At 32.9% G+C, this 15,875-nt stretch overlaps 4 protein-coding genes across 4 annotated transcripts; all 4 read left to right on the top strand.

The window, feature by feature from the left end:
- The first annotated feature begins 958 nt into the window (after nucleotides 1–958).
- Nucleotides 959–2,191, top strand: LOC135149588 (F-box/kelch-repeat protein At3g23880-like). The gene has a single exon (XM_064085331.1). It carries the CDS (start codon nucleotides 959–961, stop codon nucleotides 2,189–2,191), a length of 1,233 nt encoding a protein of 410 aa, XP_063941401.1.
- Nucleotides 2,192–4,119: 1,928 nt separating this feature from the next.
- LOC135149587 (F-box/kelch-repeat protein At3g06240-like) lies at nucleotides 4,120–5,320 on the top strand. Its single transcript, XM_064085330.1, has 2 exons — nucleotides 4,120–4,202; nucleotides 4,456–5,320. Exons 1-2 carry the CDS (start codon nucleotides 4,120–4,122, stop codon nucleotides 5,318–5,320), a joined length of 948 nt encoding a protein of 315 aa, XP_063941400.1.
- A 1,922-nt stretch (nucleotides 5,321–7,242) lies between these two features.
- On the top strand, nucleotides 7,243–8,443 carry LOC135149586 (F-box/kelch-repeat protein At3g06240-like). Its single transcript, XM_064085329.1, has 2 exons — nucleotides 7,243–7,325; nucleotides 7,579–8,443. Exons 1-2 carry the CDS (start codon nucleotides 7,243–7,245, stop codon nucleotides 8,441–8,443), a joined length of 948 nt encoding a protein of 315 aa, XP_063941399.1.
- Nucleotides 8,444–10,353: 1,910 nt separating this feature from the next.
- Nucleotides 10,354–11,556, top strand: LOC135149585 (F-box/kelch-repeat protein At3g23880-like). The gene has a single exon (XM_064085328.1). The coding sequence runs from the start codon at nucleotides 10,354–10,356 to the stop codon at nucleotides 11,554–11,556; it is 1,203 nt and encodes a 400-aa protein (XP_063941398.1).
- Nucleotides 11,557–15,875: the final 4,319 nt, after the last annotated feature.

Raw genomic sequence — 15,875 nt, 5'->3', positions numbered from 1 at the left:
TTTATTGTCGCCTCTATTTTTTGAGAGGTGACAATAAAATGTTTTGGGTGATTTTTTAGTATTACTAAGAGAAATTTAGGCTTTTAAATATATTTGTTTAGTTTTTGTATAAAATGTTTGATTTCCAGTATAAACTCACCCAATTTGTAATTGTTTGCTTCTAAATCTTGCCCCTCCTAACTAAATCAAATCCTGCACTGTATCCGGTTGAGAATAGTTTAGATTTACTATGACTATGCTGTTATATGTAAAAACGTACTAGGAAAAGCATAAGAATTCTGAGAGTACATGATCACCAAGCACACCCCATTAAGGTGCCGCTTGAATCTAATAGTAATATTTTGAGTATACTTACGATAAAAGTTAGAATTTCATACCATCTTAGGATAATTTATATTTTATTCTCACTTAAAAAAGAATTAAAACAACTTAATGGAAGTTTTTCAAATGTTGTTAATTGTATTTTAGTTTGCTAATTTGGATGATTTCCTCTTCTTTTCTTTTTTTTTTTTTTGAAATAAGTTGTGGTGTTACGACATTTATATTTAAAAAGTTGTTTAGACACTCTAATGGATGCCGCCTCAGTTTTAAAAATTAAGAACCTTTTTAAAAATTGGAAATCAATAAAATCAGATTTTTAAGATATTTCACAATATTCTCAGATTTTCCTAAATTTATAATAATTACATTAACTCAATATCTTTGGATTCGAATCTTAGGAATATTTAAATTCAAAATAGAATATACACAGAATTTTAAATTGGAAAATTTCTTTTCTAAAATCATCTAGATTATTCCAAATTTCATTTGGTCTGCATAAAATAAATGAGAAAACGTGTACACACCCTATGCTAATGCACATATAAATACACTGTGCTCTTCGTTGTATATTTTATACTCAAAACTTAGTTTCTCTCTCTCATACTCAAAACTCGGTTTCTCTCTCTCTAGAAAAAAAATGTCTGCAACATCCTTTGATGATCTTCCTCCTGAAACAATCATGGAAATCCTCTTAAGACTGCCTCTGAAAGACCTTGTGAGGTCAACTTCAGTCAACAAAACATGGTACTCTCTTATTAACTACCCCTCGTTCATTTCTTCTCAAATCTCTCGTTCTATTTGTCATTCTCATGACAATGCTTTGCTTATTATCCCTCCTTCCACCTCTCTCCAAAAGGACTGCTCTTTATTCTCTGCGCAAACTTCCAGTACCCTTATCGAAAAATTCGATATTCCTTTTGAGACCAAGACTCGTACTTTGAAATTAATTGCTCAGGTTCATGGAATGCTTTTAATTACTGATTTACAAACTGATTATGCTTCCAGGGAGTTGTATCTTTGGAATCCTTATGTTAAGCGACATAGAGTACTTGTTTCGAGTTGTTATAAGAAGCATCTGGATAACCTGGAAACGACGTGTGCTTTGGGGATGGGTTTTGACAAGGTCATGAATGATTACAAAATTGTAAGGATTATTTATGTTGAGGATGACCAGGGGGAGCTGTTGGGTGATGTAGCTCCTAAGGTTGAAATTTTTAGCCTGACGGAGAACGTATGGAGGAAGATTAAAAACCCTGGAGTTCCACGACTAGATATTGAAGATGGGGTTTTCGTTGATGGTTGTTATTACTGGTTGGAAAGGAACTATGCCATAGTTGACGACACCAGTACTTGTCATGGTCACAAACTGAGGATAATGTCCTTCGATTTTCATTCTGAGCTGTTTGGGGAATTTAACCTCCCCGATGATCTTTCCCAAATTTTGGCAAGAAATCCCATAAATAAGCTTATGCGGTTTGAGGATTCACTTGCTCTTTGTGTTCTAGACGAACCACTAAATAAGGGGGACTCTGGTCTTCCTTATTGTATATGGTTGATGAGACAAGAAAATGGTGTGGTCACCTGGACTCTGCGTTTTAGATATGTACTTGAAGAGTGTGGGTATCCTTTAGCCATTACCAAGAGCGGGACCCTAGTAATAGAGTTATTTTGCTCAAAGAACCCCGGTTTGGCAAGCATAGTCTTTTGTAACCAGAGCATGATTCATCAAGATCATGGATTTCGTGAATGTATGGGTCCAGTAGAGATTTCAACATGGGTTTTTAATCTTTCTACTGTCGACACTTCCTTTCGAGAGAGTTTAATCTTGTATGAGGGAGGAAAATCGCTGCTGAAATATGCAAAGTACTAGGAAACGCGGGTCATCTGCTGATAAATGAAATCTTTGCAAGTTTTAGTACTGTTATTGTCTTATATAACGACTATATGTGGACAGATAGTTTATGTATTTTTTGATCTCATTGGAAGTAACATTTTTGTGTTTAATTTGTTGCCCATTTGTAGTAGCAGGTAAAATCTTTTTTCAGAATTTATTTATTTCTATACATGTTTTTTTGTATAATTAGCTAGGTAAAAGATGTGGTTACCATATGTATCACACTATCTCTTTTTTTTAAAAGAATTGGTGGCGCAGCTTGTTGATAGCTTGGCATTATTCTCGGGCTATAATTATCTACGGGAACCTGTAATGGATGATTTACTCAATTGTTATTCTACAAAATCACGTTGATAATTGATTTTTTTAAGTCACCAGATGTGTGTTCATCCATGAATTGTATTAAAATAAAATTGCCGAGTTCCTTAAGGCAATAGCCCTCGACCAATTTTGGACATTGGACAGAAGGAAGGGACTACTGTCTTTGTAGTTTTGATAACAATGCTTCATATCATGTGATTATGCTTCCACAAAACTCGATATTTCAAGAAACAAAGAGTCTTATTTTCCCCTTATTTTAAGAAGCATTTGGATAACCGAGAAATGACTAATGAAAATAAACTTGAATAATTTTGATTGTTGGGATCAGAACAAACAATTGGCAGATGGATATGAAATTTTTACAATACCAAAATCCTGCAAAAATAATTTAATTAGACTACTTTGAGGCGTGATACTATCACCTTTTTTAAGAATTTATTTCACCCCAATTGTTAGCTACAATTTTCTAAGAGATTGCTAGAAAATTATTCATGGAGGATACAACAATGCATGAAGGATGACAAATAACAATATTTTAGTGTCGCTTTATTTTTTGATAGGTAACACTAAAATGTTTTGGTGTTTTTTTAATGCATGAAGGTGACAAATAGTAATATTTTAGTGTGACCTCTATTTTTTGAGAGGTGACAATAAAATGTTTTGGGTGATTTTTAGTATTACTAAGAGAAATTTAGGCTTTTAAATATATTTATTTAGTTTTTGTATAAAATGCTTGATTTCCAGTATAAACTCACCCAATTTGTAATTGTTTGCTTCTAAATCTTGCCCCTTCTAACTAAATCAAATCCTGCACTATATCTGGTTGAGAATAGTTTAGGTTTACTATGACTATGCTGTTATATGTAAAAATGTACTAGGAAAAGCACAAGAATTCTGAGAGTACATGATCACCAAGCACACCCCATTAAGGTGTCCCTTGATTCTAATAGTAATATTTTGAGTATACTTATGGTAAAAGTTAGAATTTCATACCATCTTAGGATAATTTATATTTTATTCTCGCTTAAAATAGAATTAAACTAACTTTAATGAAAGTTTTTCAAATGTTGTTAATTGTATTTTAGTTTGCTAATTTGGATGATTTCCTCTTCTTTTCTTTTTTTTTTTTTGAAATAAGTTCTGGTGTTACGACATTTATATTTAAAAAGTTGTTTAGACACTCTAATGGATCCGGCCTCAATTTTAAAAATTAAGAACCTTTTTTTAAATTGGAAATAAATAAAATCAGATTTTAAGGATTTTTAAGAAATTTCACAATATTCTCAGATATTCCTAAATTTATAATATCCACATTAACTCAATATATTTGGATTCGAATCTTAAGAATATTTAAAATCAAAATAGAATATACACAAAATTTTAAATTGGAAAATTTCTTTTCTAAAATAATCTAGATTATTCCAAATTTCATTTGGTCTGCATAAAATAAATGAGAAAACGTGTACACACCCTATGCTAATGCACATATAAATACACAGTGCTCTTCGTTGTATATTTTATACTCAAAACTTAGTTTCTCTCTCTCATACTCAAAACTCAGTTTCTCTCTCTCTAGCAAAAAAATGTCTGCAACATCGTTTGATGATCTTCCTCCTGAAACAATCATCAAAATCCTCTTAAGACTGCCTGTGAAAGACCTTGTGAGGTCAACTTCAGTCAACAAAACATGGCACTCTCTTATTAACCACCCCTCGTCATTCTCATGACAATGCTTTGCTTATTATCCATCCTTCCACCTCTCTCCAAAAGGACTGCTCTTTATTCTCTGCGGAAACTTCCAGTACCATTATCGAAAAATTCAATATTCCTTTTGAGACCAAGACTCGTACTTTGAAATTAATTGCTCAGGTTCATGGAATGCTTTTAATTACTGATTTACAAACTGATTATGCTTCCAGGGAGTTGTATCTTTGGAATCCTTATGTTAAGCTACATAGAGTACTTGTTTCGAGTTGTTATAAGAAGCATATGGATAACCTGGAAACGACGTGTGCTTTGGGGATGGGTTTTGACAAGCTCATGAATGATTACAAAATTGTAAGGATTATTTATGTTGAGGATGACCAGGGGGAGCTGTTGGGTGATGTAGCTCCTAAGGTTGAAATTTTTAGCCTGGCGGAGAACGTATGGAGGAAGATTAAAAACCCTGGAGTTCCACGACTAGATATTGAAGATGGGGTTTTCGTTGATGGTTGTTATCACTGGTTGGAAAGCAACTATGCCATAGTTGACCACACCAGTACTTGTCATGGTCACAAACTGAGGATAATGTCCTTCGATTTTCATTCTGAGCTGTTTGGTGAATTTAACCTCCCCGATGATCTTTCCAAAATTTTGGCAAGAAATCCCATAAATAAGCTTATGCGGTTTGAGGATTCACTTGCTCTTTGTGTTCTAGATGAACCACTAAATAAGGGGGACTCTGGTCTTCCTTATTGTATATGGTTGATGAGACAAGAAAATGGTGTGGTCACCTGGACTCTGCGTTTTAGATATGTACTTGAAGAGTGTGGGTATCCTTTAGCCATTACCAAGAACGGGACCCTAGTAATAGAGTTATTTTGCTCAAAGAACCCCGGTTTGGCAAGCATAGTCTTTTGTAACCAGAGCATGATTCATCAAGATCATGGATTTGGTGAATGTATGGGTCCAGTAGAGATTTCAACATCGGTTTTTAATATTTCTATTGTCGACACTTCCTTTCGACAGAGTTTAATCTTGTATGAGGGAGGAAAATCGCTGCTGAAATATGCAAAGTACTAGGAAACGCGGGTCATCTGCTGATAATTGAAATCTTTGCAAGTTTCAGTACTGTTATTGTCTTATATAACGACTATATGTGGACAGATAGTTTATGTATTTTTTGATCTCATTGGAAGTAACATTTTTGTGTTTGTTGCCCATTTGTAGTAGGAGGTAAAATCTTTTTTCAGAATATATTTATTACTATACATATTTTTTGTATAATTAGCTAGGTAAAAGAAGTGGTTACCATATGTATCATACTATCTCTTTTTTTTCTAAAGAATTGGTGGCGCAGCTTGTTGATAGCTTGGCATTATTCTCCGGCTATAATTATCTACGGGAACCTGTAATGGATGATTTACTCAAGTGCTATTCTACAAAATCACATTGATAATTGATTTTTTTTAAGTCACTAGATGTGTGTTCATCCATGAATTGTAATAAAATAAAATTGTCGAGTTCCTTAAGGTAATAGCCCTCGACCAATTTTGGACATTGGACAGAAGGAAGGGACTACTGTCTTTGTAGTTTTGATAACAATGCTTCATATCATGTGATTATGCTTCCACAAAACTCCATATTTCAAGAAACAAAGAGTCTTATTTTCCCCTTATTTTAAGAAGCATTTGGATAACCGAGAAATGACTAATGAAAATAAACTTGAATAATTTTGATTGTTGGGATCAGAACAAACAATTGGCAGATGGATACGAAATTTTTACAATACCAAAATCCTGCAAAAATAATTTAATTAGACTACTTTGAGGCGTGATACTATCACCTTTTTTAAGAATTTATTTCACCCCAATTGTTAGCTACAATTTTCTAAGAGATTGCTAGAAAATTATTCGTGGAGGATACAACAATGCATGAAGGATGACAAATAACAATATTTTAGTGTCGCTTTATTTTTTGATAGGTAACACTAAAATGTTTTGGTGTTTTTTTAATGCATGAAGGTGACAAATAGTAATATTTTAGTGTGGCCTCTATTTTTTGAGAGGTGACAATAAAATGTTTTGGGTGATTTTTAGTATTACTAAGAGAAATTTAGGCTTTTAAATATATTTATTTAGTTTTTGTATAAAATGCTTGATTTCCAGTATAAACTCACCCAATTTGTAATTGTTTGCTTCTAAATCTTGCCCCTTCTAACTAAATCAAATCCTGCACTATATCTGGTTGAGAATAGTTTAGGTTTACTATGACTATGCTGTTATATGTAAAAATGTACTAGGAAAAGCACAAGAATTCTGAGAGTACATGATCACCAAGCACACCCCATTAAGGTGTCCCTTGATTCTAATAGTAATATTTTGAGTATACTTATGGTAAAAGTTAGAATTTCATACCATCTTAGGATAATTTATATTTTATTCTCGCTTAAAATAGAATTAAACTAACTTTAATGAAAGTTTTTCAAATGTTGTTAATTGTATTTTAGTTTGCTAATTTGGATGATTTCCTCTTCTTTTCTTTTTTTTTTTTGAAATAAGTTCTGGTGTTACGACATTTATATTTAAAAAGTTGTTTAGACACTCTAATGGATCCGGCCTCAATTTTAAAAATTAAGAACCTTTTTTTAAATTGGAAATAAATAAAATCAGATTTTAAGGATTTTTAAGAAATTTCACAATATTCTCAGATATTCCTAAATTTATAATATCCACATTAACTCAATATATTTGGATTCGAATCTTAAGAATATTTAAAATCAAAATAGAATATACACAAATTTTAAATTGGAAAATTTCTTTTCTAAAATAATCTAGATTATTCCAAATTTCATTTGGTCTGCATAAAATAAATGAGAAAACGTGTACACACCCTATGCTAATGCACATATAAATACACAGTGCTCTTCGTTGTATATTTTATACTCAAAACTTAGTTTCTCTCTCTCATACTCAAAACTCAGTTTCTCTCTCTCTAGCAAAAAAATGTCTGCAACATCGTTTGATGATCTTCCTCCTGAAACAATCATCAAAATCCTCTTAAGACTGCCTGTGAAAGACCTTGTGAGGTCAACTTCAGTCAACAAAACATGGCACTCTCTTATTAACCACCCCTCGTCATTCTCATGACAATGCTTTGCTTATTATCCATCCTTCCACCTCTCTCCAAAAGGACTGCTCTTTATTCTCTGCGGAAACTTCCAGTACCATTATCGAAAAATTCAATATTCCTTTTGAGACCAAGACTCGTACTTTGAAATTAATTGCTCAGGTTCATGGAATGCTTTTAATTACTGATTTACAAACTGATTATGCTTCCAGGGAGTTGTATCTTTGGAATCCTTATGTTAAGCTACATAGAGTACTTGTTTCGAGTTGTTATAAGAAGCATATGGATAACCTGGAAACGACGTGTGCTTTGGGGATGGGTTTTGACAAGCTCATGAATGATTACAAAATTGTAAGGATTATTTATGTTGAGGATGACCAGGGGGAGCTGTTGGGTGATGTAGCTCCTAAGGTTGAAATTTTTAGCCTGGCGGAGAACGTATGGAGGAAGATTAAAAACCCTGGAGTTCCACGACTAGATATTGAAGATGGGGTTTTCGTTGATGGTTGTTATCACTGGTTGGAAAGCAACTATGCCATAGTTGACCACACCAGTACTTGTCATGGTCACAAACTGAGGATAATGTCCTTCGATTTTCATTCTGAGCTGTTTGGTGAATTTAACCTCCCCGATGATCTTTCCAAAATTTTGGCAAGAAATCCCATAAATAAGCTTATGCGGTTTGAGGATTCACTTGCTCTTTGTGTTCTAGATGAACCACTAAATAAGGGGGACTCTGGTCTTCCTTATTGTATATGGTTGATGAGACAAGAAAATGGTGTGGTCACCTGGACTCTGCGTTTTAGATATGTACTTGAAGAGTGTGGGTATCCTTTAGCCATTACCAAGAACGGGACCCTAGTAATAGAGTTATTTTGCTCAAAGAACCCCGGTTTGGCAAGCATAGTCTTTTGTAACCAGAGCATGATTCATCAAGATCATGGATTTGGTGAATGTATGGGTCCAGTAGAGATTTCAACATCGGTTTTTAATATTTCTATTGTCGACACTTCCTTTCGACAGAGTTTAATCTTGTATGAGGGAGGAAAATCGCTGCTGAAATATGCAAAGTACTAGGAAACGCGGGTCATCTGCTGATAATTGAAATCTTTGCAAGTTTCAGTACTGTTATTGTCTTATATAACGACTATATGTGGACAGATAGTTTATGTATTTTTTGATCTCATTGGAAGTAACATTTTTGTGTTTGTTGCCCATTTGTAGTAGGAGGTAAAATCTTTTTTCAGAATATATTTATTACTATACATATTTTTTGTATAATTAGCTAGGTAAAAGAAGTGGTTACCATATGTATCATACTATCTCTTTTTTTTCTAAAGAATTGGTGGCGCAACTTGTTGATAGCTTGGCATTATTCTCCGGCTATAATTATCTACGGGAACCTGTAATGGATGATTTACTCAAGTGCTATTCTACAAAATCACATTGATAATTGATTTTTTTTAAGTCACTAGATGTGTGTTCATCCATGAATTGTAATAAAATAAAATTGCCGAGTTCCTTAAGGTAATAGCCCTCGACCAATTTTGGACATTGGACAGAAGGAAGGGACTACTGTCTTTGTAGTTTTGATAACAATGCTTCATATCATGTGATTATGCTTCCACAAAACTCCATATTTCAAGAAACAAAGAGTCTTATTTTCCCCTTATTTTAAGAAGCATTTGGATAACCGAGAAATGACTAATGAAAATAAACTTGAATAATTTTGATTGTTGGGATCAGAACAAACAATTGGCAGATGGATACGAAATTTTTACAATACCAAAATCCTGCAAAAATAATTTAATTAGACTACTTTGAGGCGTGATACTATCACCTTTTTTAAGAATTTATTTCACCCCAATTGTTAACTACAATTTTCTAAGAGATTGCTAGAAAATTATTCGTGGAGGATACAACAATGCATGAAGGATGACAAATAACAATATTTTAGTGTCAGCTCTATTTTTTGATAGGTAACACTAAAATGTTTTGGTGTTTTTTTTAATGCAAGAAGGATGACAAATAGTAATATTTTAGTGTCGTCTCTATTTTTTGAGAGGTGACAATAAAATGTTTGGGTGATTTTTAGTATTACTAAGAGAAATTTAGGCTTTTAAATATATTTGTTTAGTTTTTGTATAAAATGCTTGATTTCCAGTATAAACTCACCCAATTTGTAATTGTTTGCTTCTAAATCTTGCCCCTCCTAACTAAATCAAATCCTGCACTATATCTGGTTGAGAATAGTTTAGATTTACTGTGACTATGCTGTTATATGTAAAAACGTACTAGGAAAAGCATAAGAATTCTGAGAGTACATGATCACCAAGCACACCCCATTAAGGTGTCGCTTGATTCTAATAGTAATATTTTGAGTATACTTACGGTAAAAGTTAGAATTTCATACCATCTTAGGATAATTTATATTTTATTCACACTTAAAAAAAATTAAAACAACTTAATGGAAGTTTTTCAAATGTTGTTAATTGTATTTTAGTTTGCTAATTTGGATGATTTTCTCTTCTTTTTTTTTTTTTGAAATAAGTTCTGGTGTTACGACATTTATATTTAAAAAGTTGTTTAGACACTCTAATGGATGCCGCCTCAATTTTAAAAATTAAGAACCTTTTTAAAAATTGGAAATCAATAAAATCAGATTTTTAAGATATTTCACAATATTCTCAGATTTTCCTAAATTTATAATAATTACATTAACTCAATATCTTTGGATTCGAATCTTAGGAATATTTAAATTCAAAATAGAATATACACAGAATTTTAAATTCGAAAATTTGTTTTCTAAAATCATCTAGATTATTCCAAATTTCATTTGGTCTGCGTAAAATAAATGAGAAAACGTGTATACACCCTATGCTAATGCACATATAAATACACAGTGCTTTTCGTTGTATATTTTATACTCAAAACTTAGTTTCTCTCTCTCATACTCAAAACTCGGTTTCTCTCTCTCTAGCAAAAAAATGTCTGCAACATCCTTTGATGATCTTCCTCCTGAAACAATCATCGAAATCCTCTTAAGACTGCCTGTGAAAGACCTTGTGAGGTCAACTTCAGTCAACAAAACATGGTACTCTCTTATTAACGACCCCTCGTTCATTTCTTCTCAAATCTCTCGTTCTATTTGTCATTCTCATGACAATGCTTTGCTTATTATCCCTCCTTCCACCTCTCTCAAAAAGGAGTGCTCTTTATTCTCTACGCAAACTTCCAGTACCCTTATCGAAAAATTCGATATTCCTTTTGAGACAAAGACTCGTACTTTGAAATTAATTGCTCAGGTTCATGGAATGCTTTTGATTACTGATTTACAAACTGATTATGCTTCCAGGGAGTTGTATCTTTGGAATCCTTATGTTAAGCGACATAGAGTACTTGTTTCGAGTTGTTATAAGAAGCATCTGGATAACCTGGAAACGACGTGTGCTTTGGGGATGGGTTTTGACAAGCTCATGAATGATTACAAAATTGTAAGGATTATTTATGTTGAGGATGACCAGGGGGAGCTGTTGGGTGATGTAGCTCCTAAGGCTGAAATTTTTAGCCGGATGGAGAACGTATGGAGGAAGATTAGAAACCCTGGAGTTCCACGACTAGATATTGAAGATGGGGTTTTCGTTGATGGTTGTTATTACTGGTTGGAAAGGAACTATGCCATAGTTGACCACACCAGTACTTGTCATGGTCACAAACTGAGGATAATGTCCTTCGATTTTCATTCTGAGCTGTTTGGGGAATTTAACCTCCCCGATGATCTTTCCCAAATTTTGGCAAGAAATCCCATAAATAAGCTTATGCGGTTTGAGGATTCACTTGCTCTTTGTGTTCTAGACGAACCACTAAATAAGGGGGACTCTGGTCTTCCTTATTGTATATGGTTGATGAGACAAGAAAATGGTGTGGTCACCTGGACTCTGCGTTTTAGATATGTACTTGAAGAGTGTGGGTATCCTTTAGCCATTACCAAGAACGGGACCCTAGTAATAGAGTTATTTTGCTCAAAGAACCCCGGTTTGGCAAGCATAGTCTTTTGTAACCAGAACATGATTCATCAAGATCATGGATTTGGTGAATGTATGGGTCCAGTAGAGATTTCAACATCGGTTTTTAATCTTTCTACTTTCGACACTTCCTTTCCGGAGAGTTTAATCATGTACGAGGGATGAAAATCGCTGCTGAAAGTCATCTGCTGATAACTGAAATCTCGGCGAGTTATATATATAGTACTCTTATCATCTTATCATCTTATATATGGATATAGTTTGATTATGAATTTTATATAATTGAAATATAGTGCTCTGTTACAGCAAAATTTCTTGCGGTTCTGTGCTTATATAAATTCTGAGTACATAACCAAGCAGACCCGATTAAGGCTGTTGCGGCAGTGATATACTAATAGTATTATTTTTACCGACTAGAGGAGATTGAAACTTAGCATCACCTTAAGATAATTCATATTTAACCCTTAAGTCTTTATAACTCTTCTCATCTCATAATATTTTGTGTTTTTATATGAAATATTATATATTTGTGTAGTTTTAATAAAAAAATATTTTTAAATAGGTCGTAATAAAATTATAAAAGTATGTCCACTTTATTAGATTAAATTTACTCTAATCTAATTTAAATATCACTTTAATAAGCACAAATATATAATTATAATGAGGTGAATAATATAAAACACAACTTAGCATCGAAAGTGACTAATTTTAAGAAATCTCATAATAACTAATTATAATATTATACTAAGACAAAATTTCCATTATTTTAGTGGGTTAAATTAGATATAAAAAATCACATATATTTATCTTTTAAAACTTCATAATACTTTTATTTACATAAGTGAATTTCACAAATTTATACTTTCACGATATACACTACATTAAATTTAATAATTTATATATTGTTTCATAAATAATTTAAGTATTTAAAAATTTTCAAATATATGGCTAAAAACTAATTATGTAGATAAAAATGAAATTAATGGCAAAAATTAATTATATTATATAACTATAATAGAATAATGATGAAAAAGATTAGGAGATACATCCATCCAATCCAGAATCCCCATTGCTTTAGTCAGGATAGCTAGGAAACTAAGTTGAGACAATATTTCTTGCTAAGCAAGTTGAGACAAATTTTAATTACTAGATTTTAGGAAATAGCAACATGGCTAAATCAGCTGTGGAGTATATAGTGCCTGTTTGTTGAAAAAAGCATAGAAACTTCTGGCTTCTTATGTTTTTACGGTTTTGTGTAAATATTTTTTTTAAGTTTGTGAAAACGGCCTCGTATACTAAAATTAGTTTCAAGATTTTACTGATTTTCAATGAAAAAACCATCTTTCTATAAAACATCTTTTGTATGCATGAAAGGATACTTTTGCAATATTTTAATGAAAAAATTTGTATGATTTCCACCGTCTATGATGAAACAGCCTGTCTTCATAGAACTTTTGTCTATATAAATTATCCTATCCATGTTAATGTGTATATTCCTTGTTAACTTTGAAGACCAAGCTGTTAGAAGCATTTTGGGTGTTATTACTAGCTAGGCTAAAACACTTCTAGTAAGAAATGGTTTCTTATTATTCTATATGTTTTGAAATCATTTTGTTCACAACCCCAGAGTTCTGACTAGGGATACATATATGTGAAACTAGATATGTAAATAGAAACTTGCAGAATAGAGTGAAAAGATAACATGTCAGGGGAGTAATTCTGATGGGTTAAAATTATAGAGCCCCAACACAAACTTGAATCTTGAGGCAGAACTATATAGGAATAGACAAACCTGAAGCAGATGATTCAGGGTTCAATTTTTTGAGAGGTGACACTAAAATGTTTTGGGTGACACTAAAATCTGTTCCCACAATTTATTTATTACTATACATCTTTTTTGCATAATTAGCTATGTAAAAGATGTGGTTACCATATGTATCATACTATCTTTTTTTTTTGGAAAGTATTGGTGGCGCAGCTTGTTGCTAGGTTGGCATTACGTTTCTAATAGTCCCGTTAGTCATTTGATTATATCTCGGGGCACCTGTAATGGAAGAATTACTTAATTGTTATTCTACAAAATCACACCGATAATGGATTCTTTTAAAGTCATATGATGTGTGTTCATCCATGAATTGTGTTCGTCCATGAATTGTATTAGAATACAGTTGCCCAGTTCCTTAAGCCAAAAGCCCCCGACCAATTAAGGACAGTGGACAGAAGGAAGGGACTACTGTTTTTGCAGTTTTGGTGACAATGCTTCGCATCATGTGATATAGGTTGATTATGAATTTTATTTACAGCTCTTAACAGAAAAATGTCTTTGAGTTCTATGATTATATAAATTGTGAGTACATGACCAATTAAGCACGCCAGATTAAGGTGTTGCACACTACAACAAAAATGGTTAAAAGCTACCGTCAAAATATGGTTGCTTTTAGATAAAAGCAACCGAACCGGGTTAAAAGCTACCGTCAAAATATGAATTTCGACCGATTGCACGAGGTTGAAACTTCACACCTGCTTAAGATACTTCATATTTCTCTCAAAATATCCCTCAATCTATCTCTCAATTTCATGATAATGCTTTGCTTATTATATCCCTCCAATTCTATACCTCTCATATGACCAAAACTACTGCTCCTTATTCTTTGCCAATACTTCCTCCTTCATAAAAAAATTTGATGTCCTTTTGAGACGGGCCAAGACTTGTACTTTGAAATTAATTGGTCAGGTTCATGGAATGCTTTTAATAACTGATTTACATACTGAGGGGCCGTTTGGGCAAACTTAAAAGAAGTGACTTCTTGCTTAAACTAAAGAAGTGGAGCAGAAGTGAGAAGTAAATAAGTTAATAAAGTGTTTGGAAAAGAAGCAGAAGCTGTGAGAGAGAAGCTAGGATTCTCACAGCTTCTTAAAAGTGCTTCTACTTCTTTACACAAACAGGTTAAGAAAAACAGGAGCCAGAAGTAGAAGCAACATCCTGTTAACAAACAGGCCCTGAGTATGCTTCCACATAGCTGTATATTTGGACTCGGTATTTCAAGAAACAAAGAGTCCTTGTTTCCACTTGTTTTAAGAAGCATTTGGATAACCGAGAAATAACTAATAAAAATAAACTTGAAATATTTTTATTGTTGGCACAACAAACAATTGGAAGATCGATATGATATTTTTACAATACCAAAATACTGAAAAAAAATTAAATTAGATTACTTTGGGGCGTGATACAATCACCTTTTTTAAGAATTTATTTCATCTCAATTGTTTATAACTACAATTTTCTAAGGAGTTGCTAGCGTACATTATTTCTCGAGGATACAACAATGCATGAAGGATGACAAATAGCAATATTTTAGTGCCACCTCTATTTTTTGAGAGGTGACACTAAAATGTTTTGGGTGTTTTTTTAATCACTAAGAGAAATTCAGGCTTTTAAATATATTTGTTTGGTGTTTGCGTGAAGTGCTTGATTTCCAATATAAATTCACTCAACTTGTAACTGTTTGCTTTCAAATCTTGCCCCCCTTAACTATATCAAATCCTGCAAAGTATCCGGTTAGGAATAGTTTAGGTTTACTATGACTGTGCAGTTATATCGTAAAATCGTACTAGGTTTTTTCATGGTAATAAACCGAGGTTAATGTCCTTTGATTTTCATTCTGAGCTGTTTGGGAAATTTAACCACCCGGATGATCTTTCCCAGATTTTGGGAAGAAATCCCATAAATAAGCTTATGCGGTTTGAGGATTCACTTGCTCTTTGTGTTCTAGACGAACAACTAAATAAGGGGGGCTCTGGTCTTTCTTATTGTATATGGTTGATGAGACAAGAAAATGGTGTAATCACCTGGACTCTGCGTTTCAAATATGTACTTGAAGGGTGTGGGTATCCTTTAAACATTACTAAGAACGGAACACTAGCTAGTAATAGAGTTATTTTGCTCAATGAACCACGGTTTAGCAAGCATAGTCTTTTGTAACGAGAGCATGATTCATAAAGACCAATATGGATTGGTAAGGTACAGAGATTTCAACATCGGTTTTTAATCTTTCTACTATCGACACTTACTTTCCAGAGAGTTTAATCATGCATATGTACGAGGGAGGGAAAATCGCTGCTGAAATATGCGAAGTAACTAAGCAACGAGAGTCCATCTGCTGATAATTGAAATCTTTGCAAGTTATAGTACTCTTATTATCTTATATAACGATTATATATGTGGACTGATAGTTTATGTTTTTTGATCTCGTAAAAACTACTCCCTCCGTCTCTTAGTACTTTTCCTGTTTGTCTTTGACACGTTTGCCAATACACACTTTTGATCGTTAATATTTTTAGTTTCGTATTAATATTAAATATAAAAATTTCACTGTATTAAAGTACTCGTGAATACGAATCCAACAAGATCACTCACGATTATATTTAGTCTTACAGATTTAACGTAAATTAGTAATTTGTCTCATGTTATGAACAGTCCCGAC

This window comes from Daucus carota, chromosome 9, assembly GCF_001625215.2.
Source record: "Daucus carota subsp. sativus chromosome 9, DH1 v3.0, whole genome shotgun sequence".
NCBI lineage: Eukaryota > Viridiplantae > Streptophyta > Magnoliopsida > Apiales > Apiaceae > Daucus > Daucus carota.
Note: the sequence above shows the minus strand (reverse complement) of the source record. Positions and strands in the feature narration are given on the sequence as shown.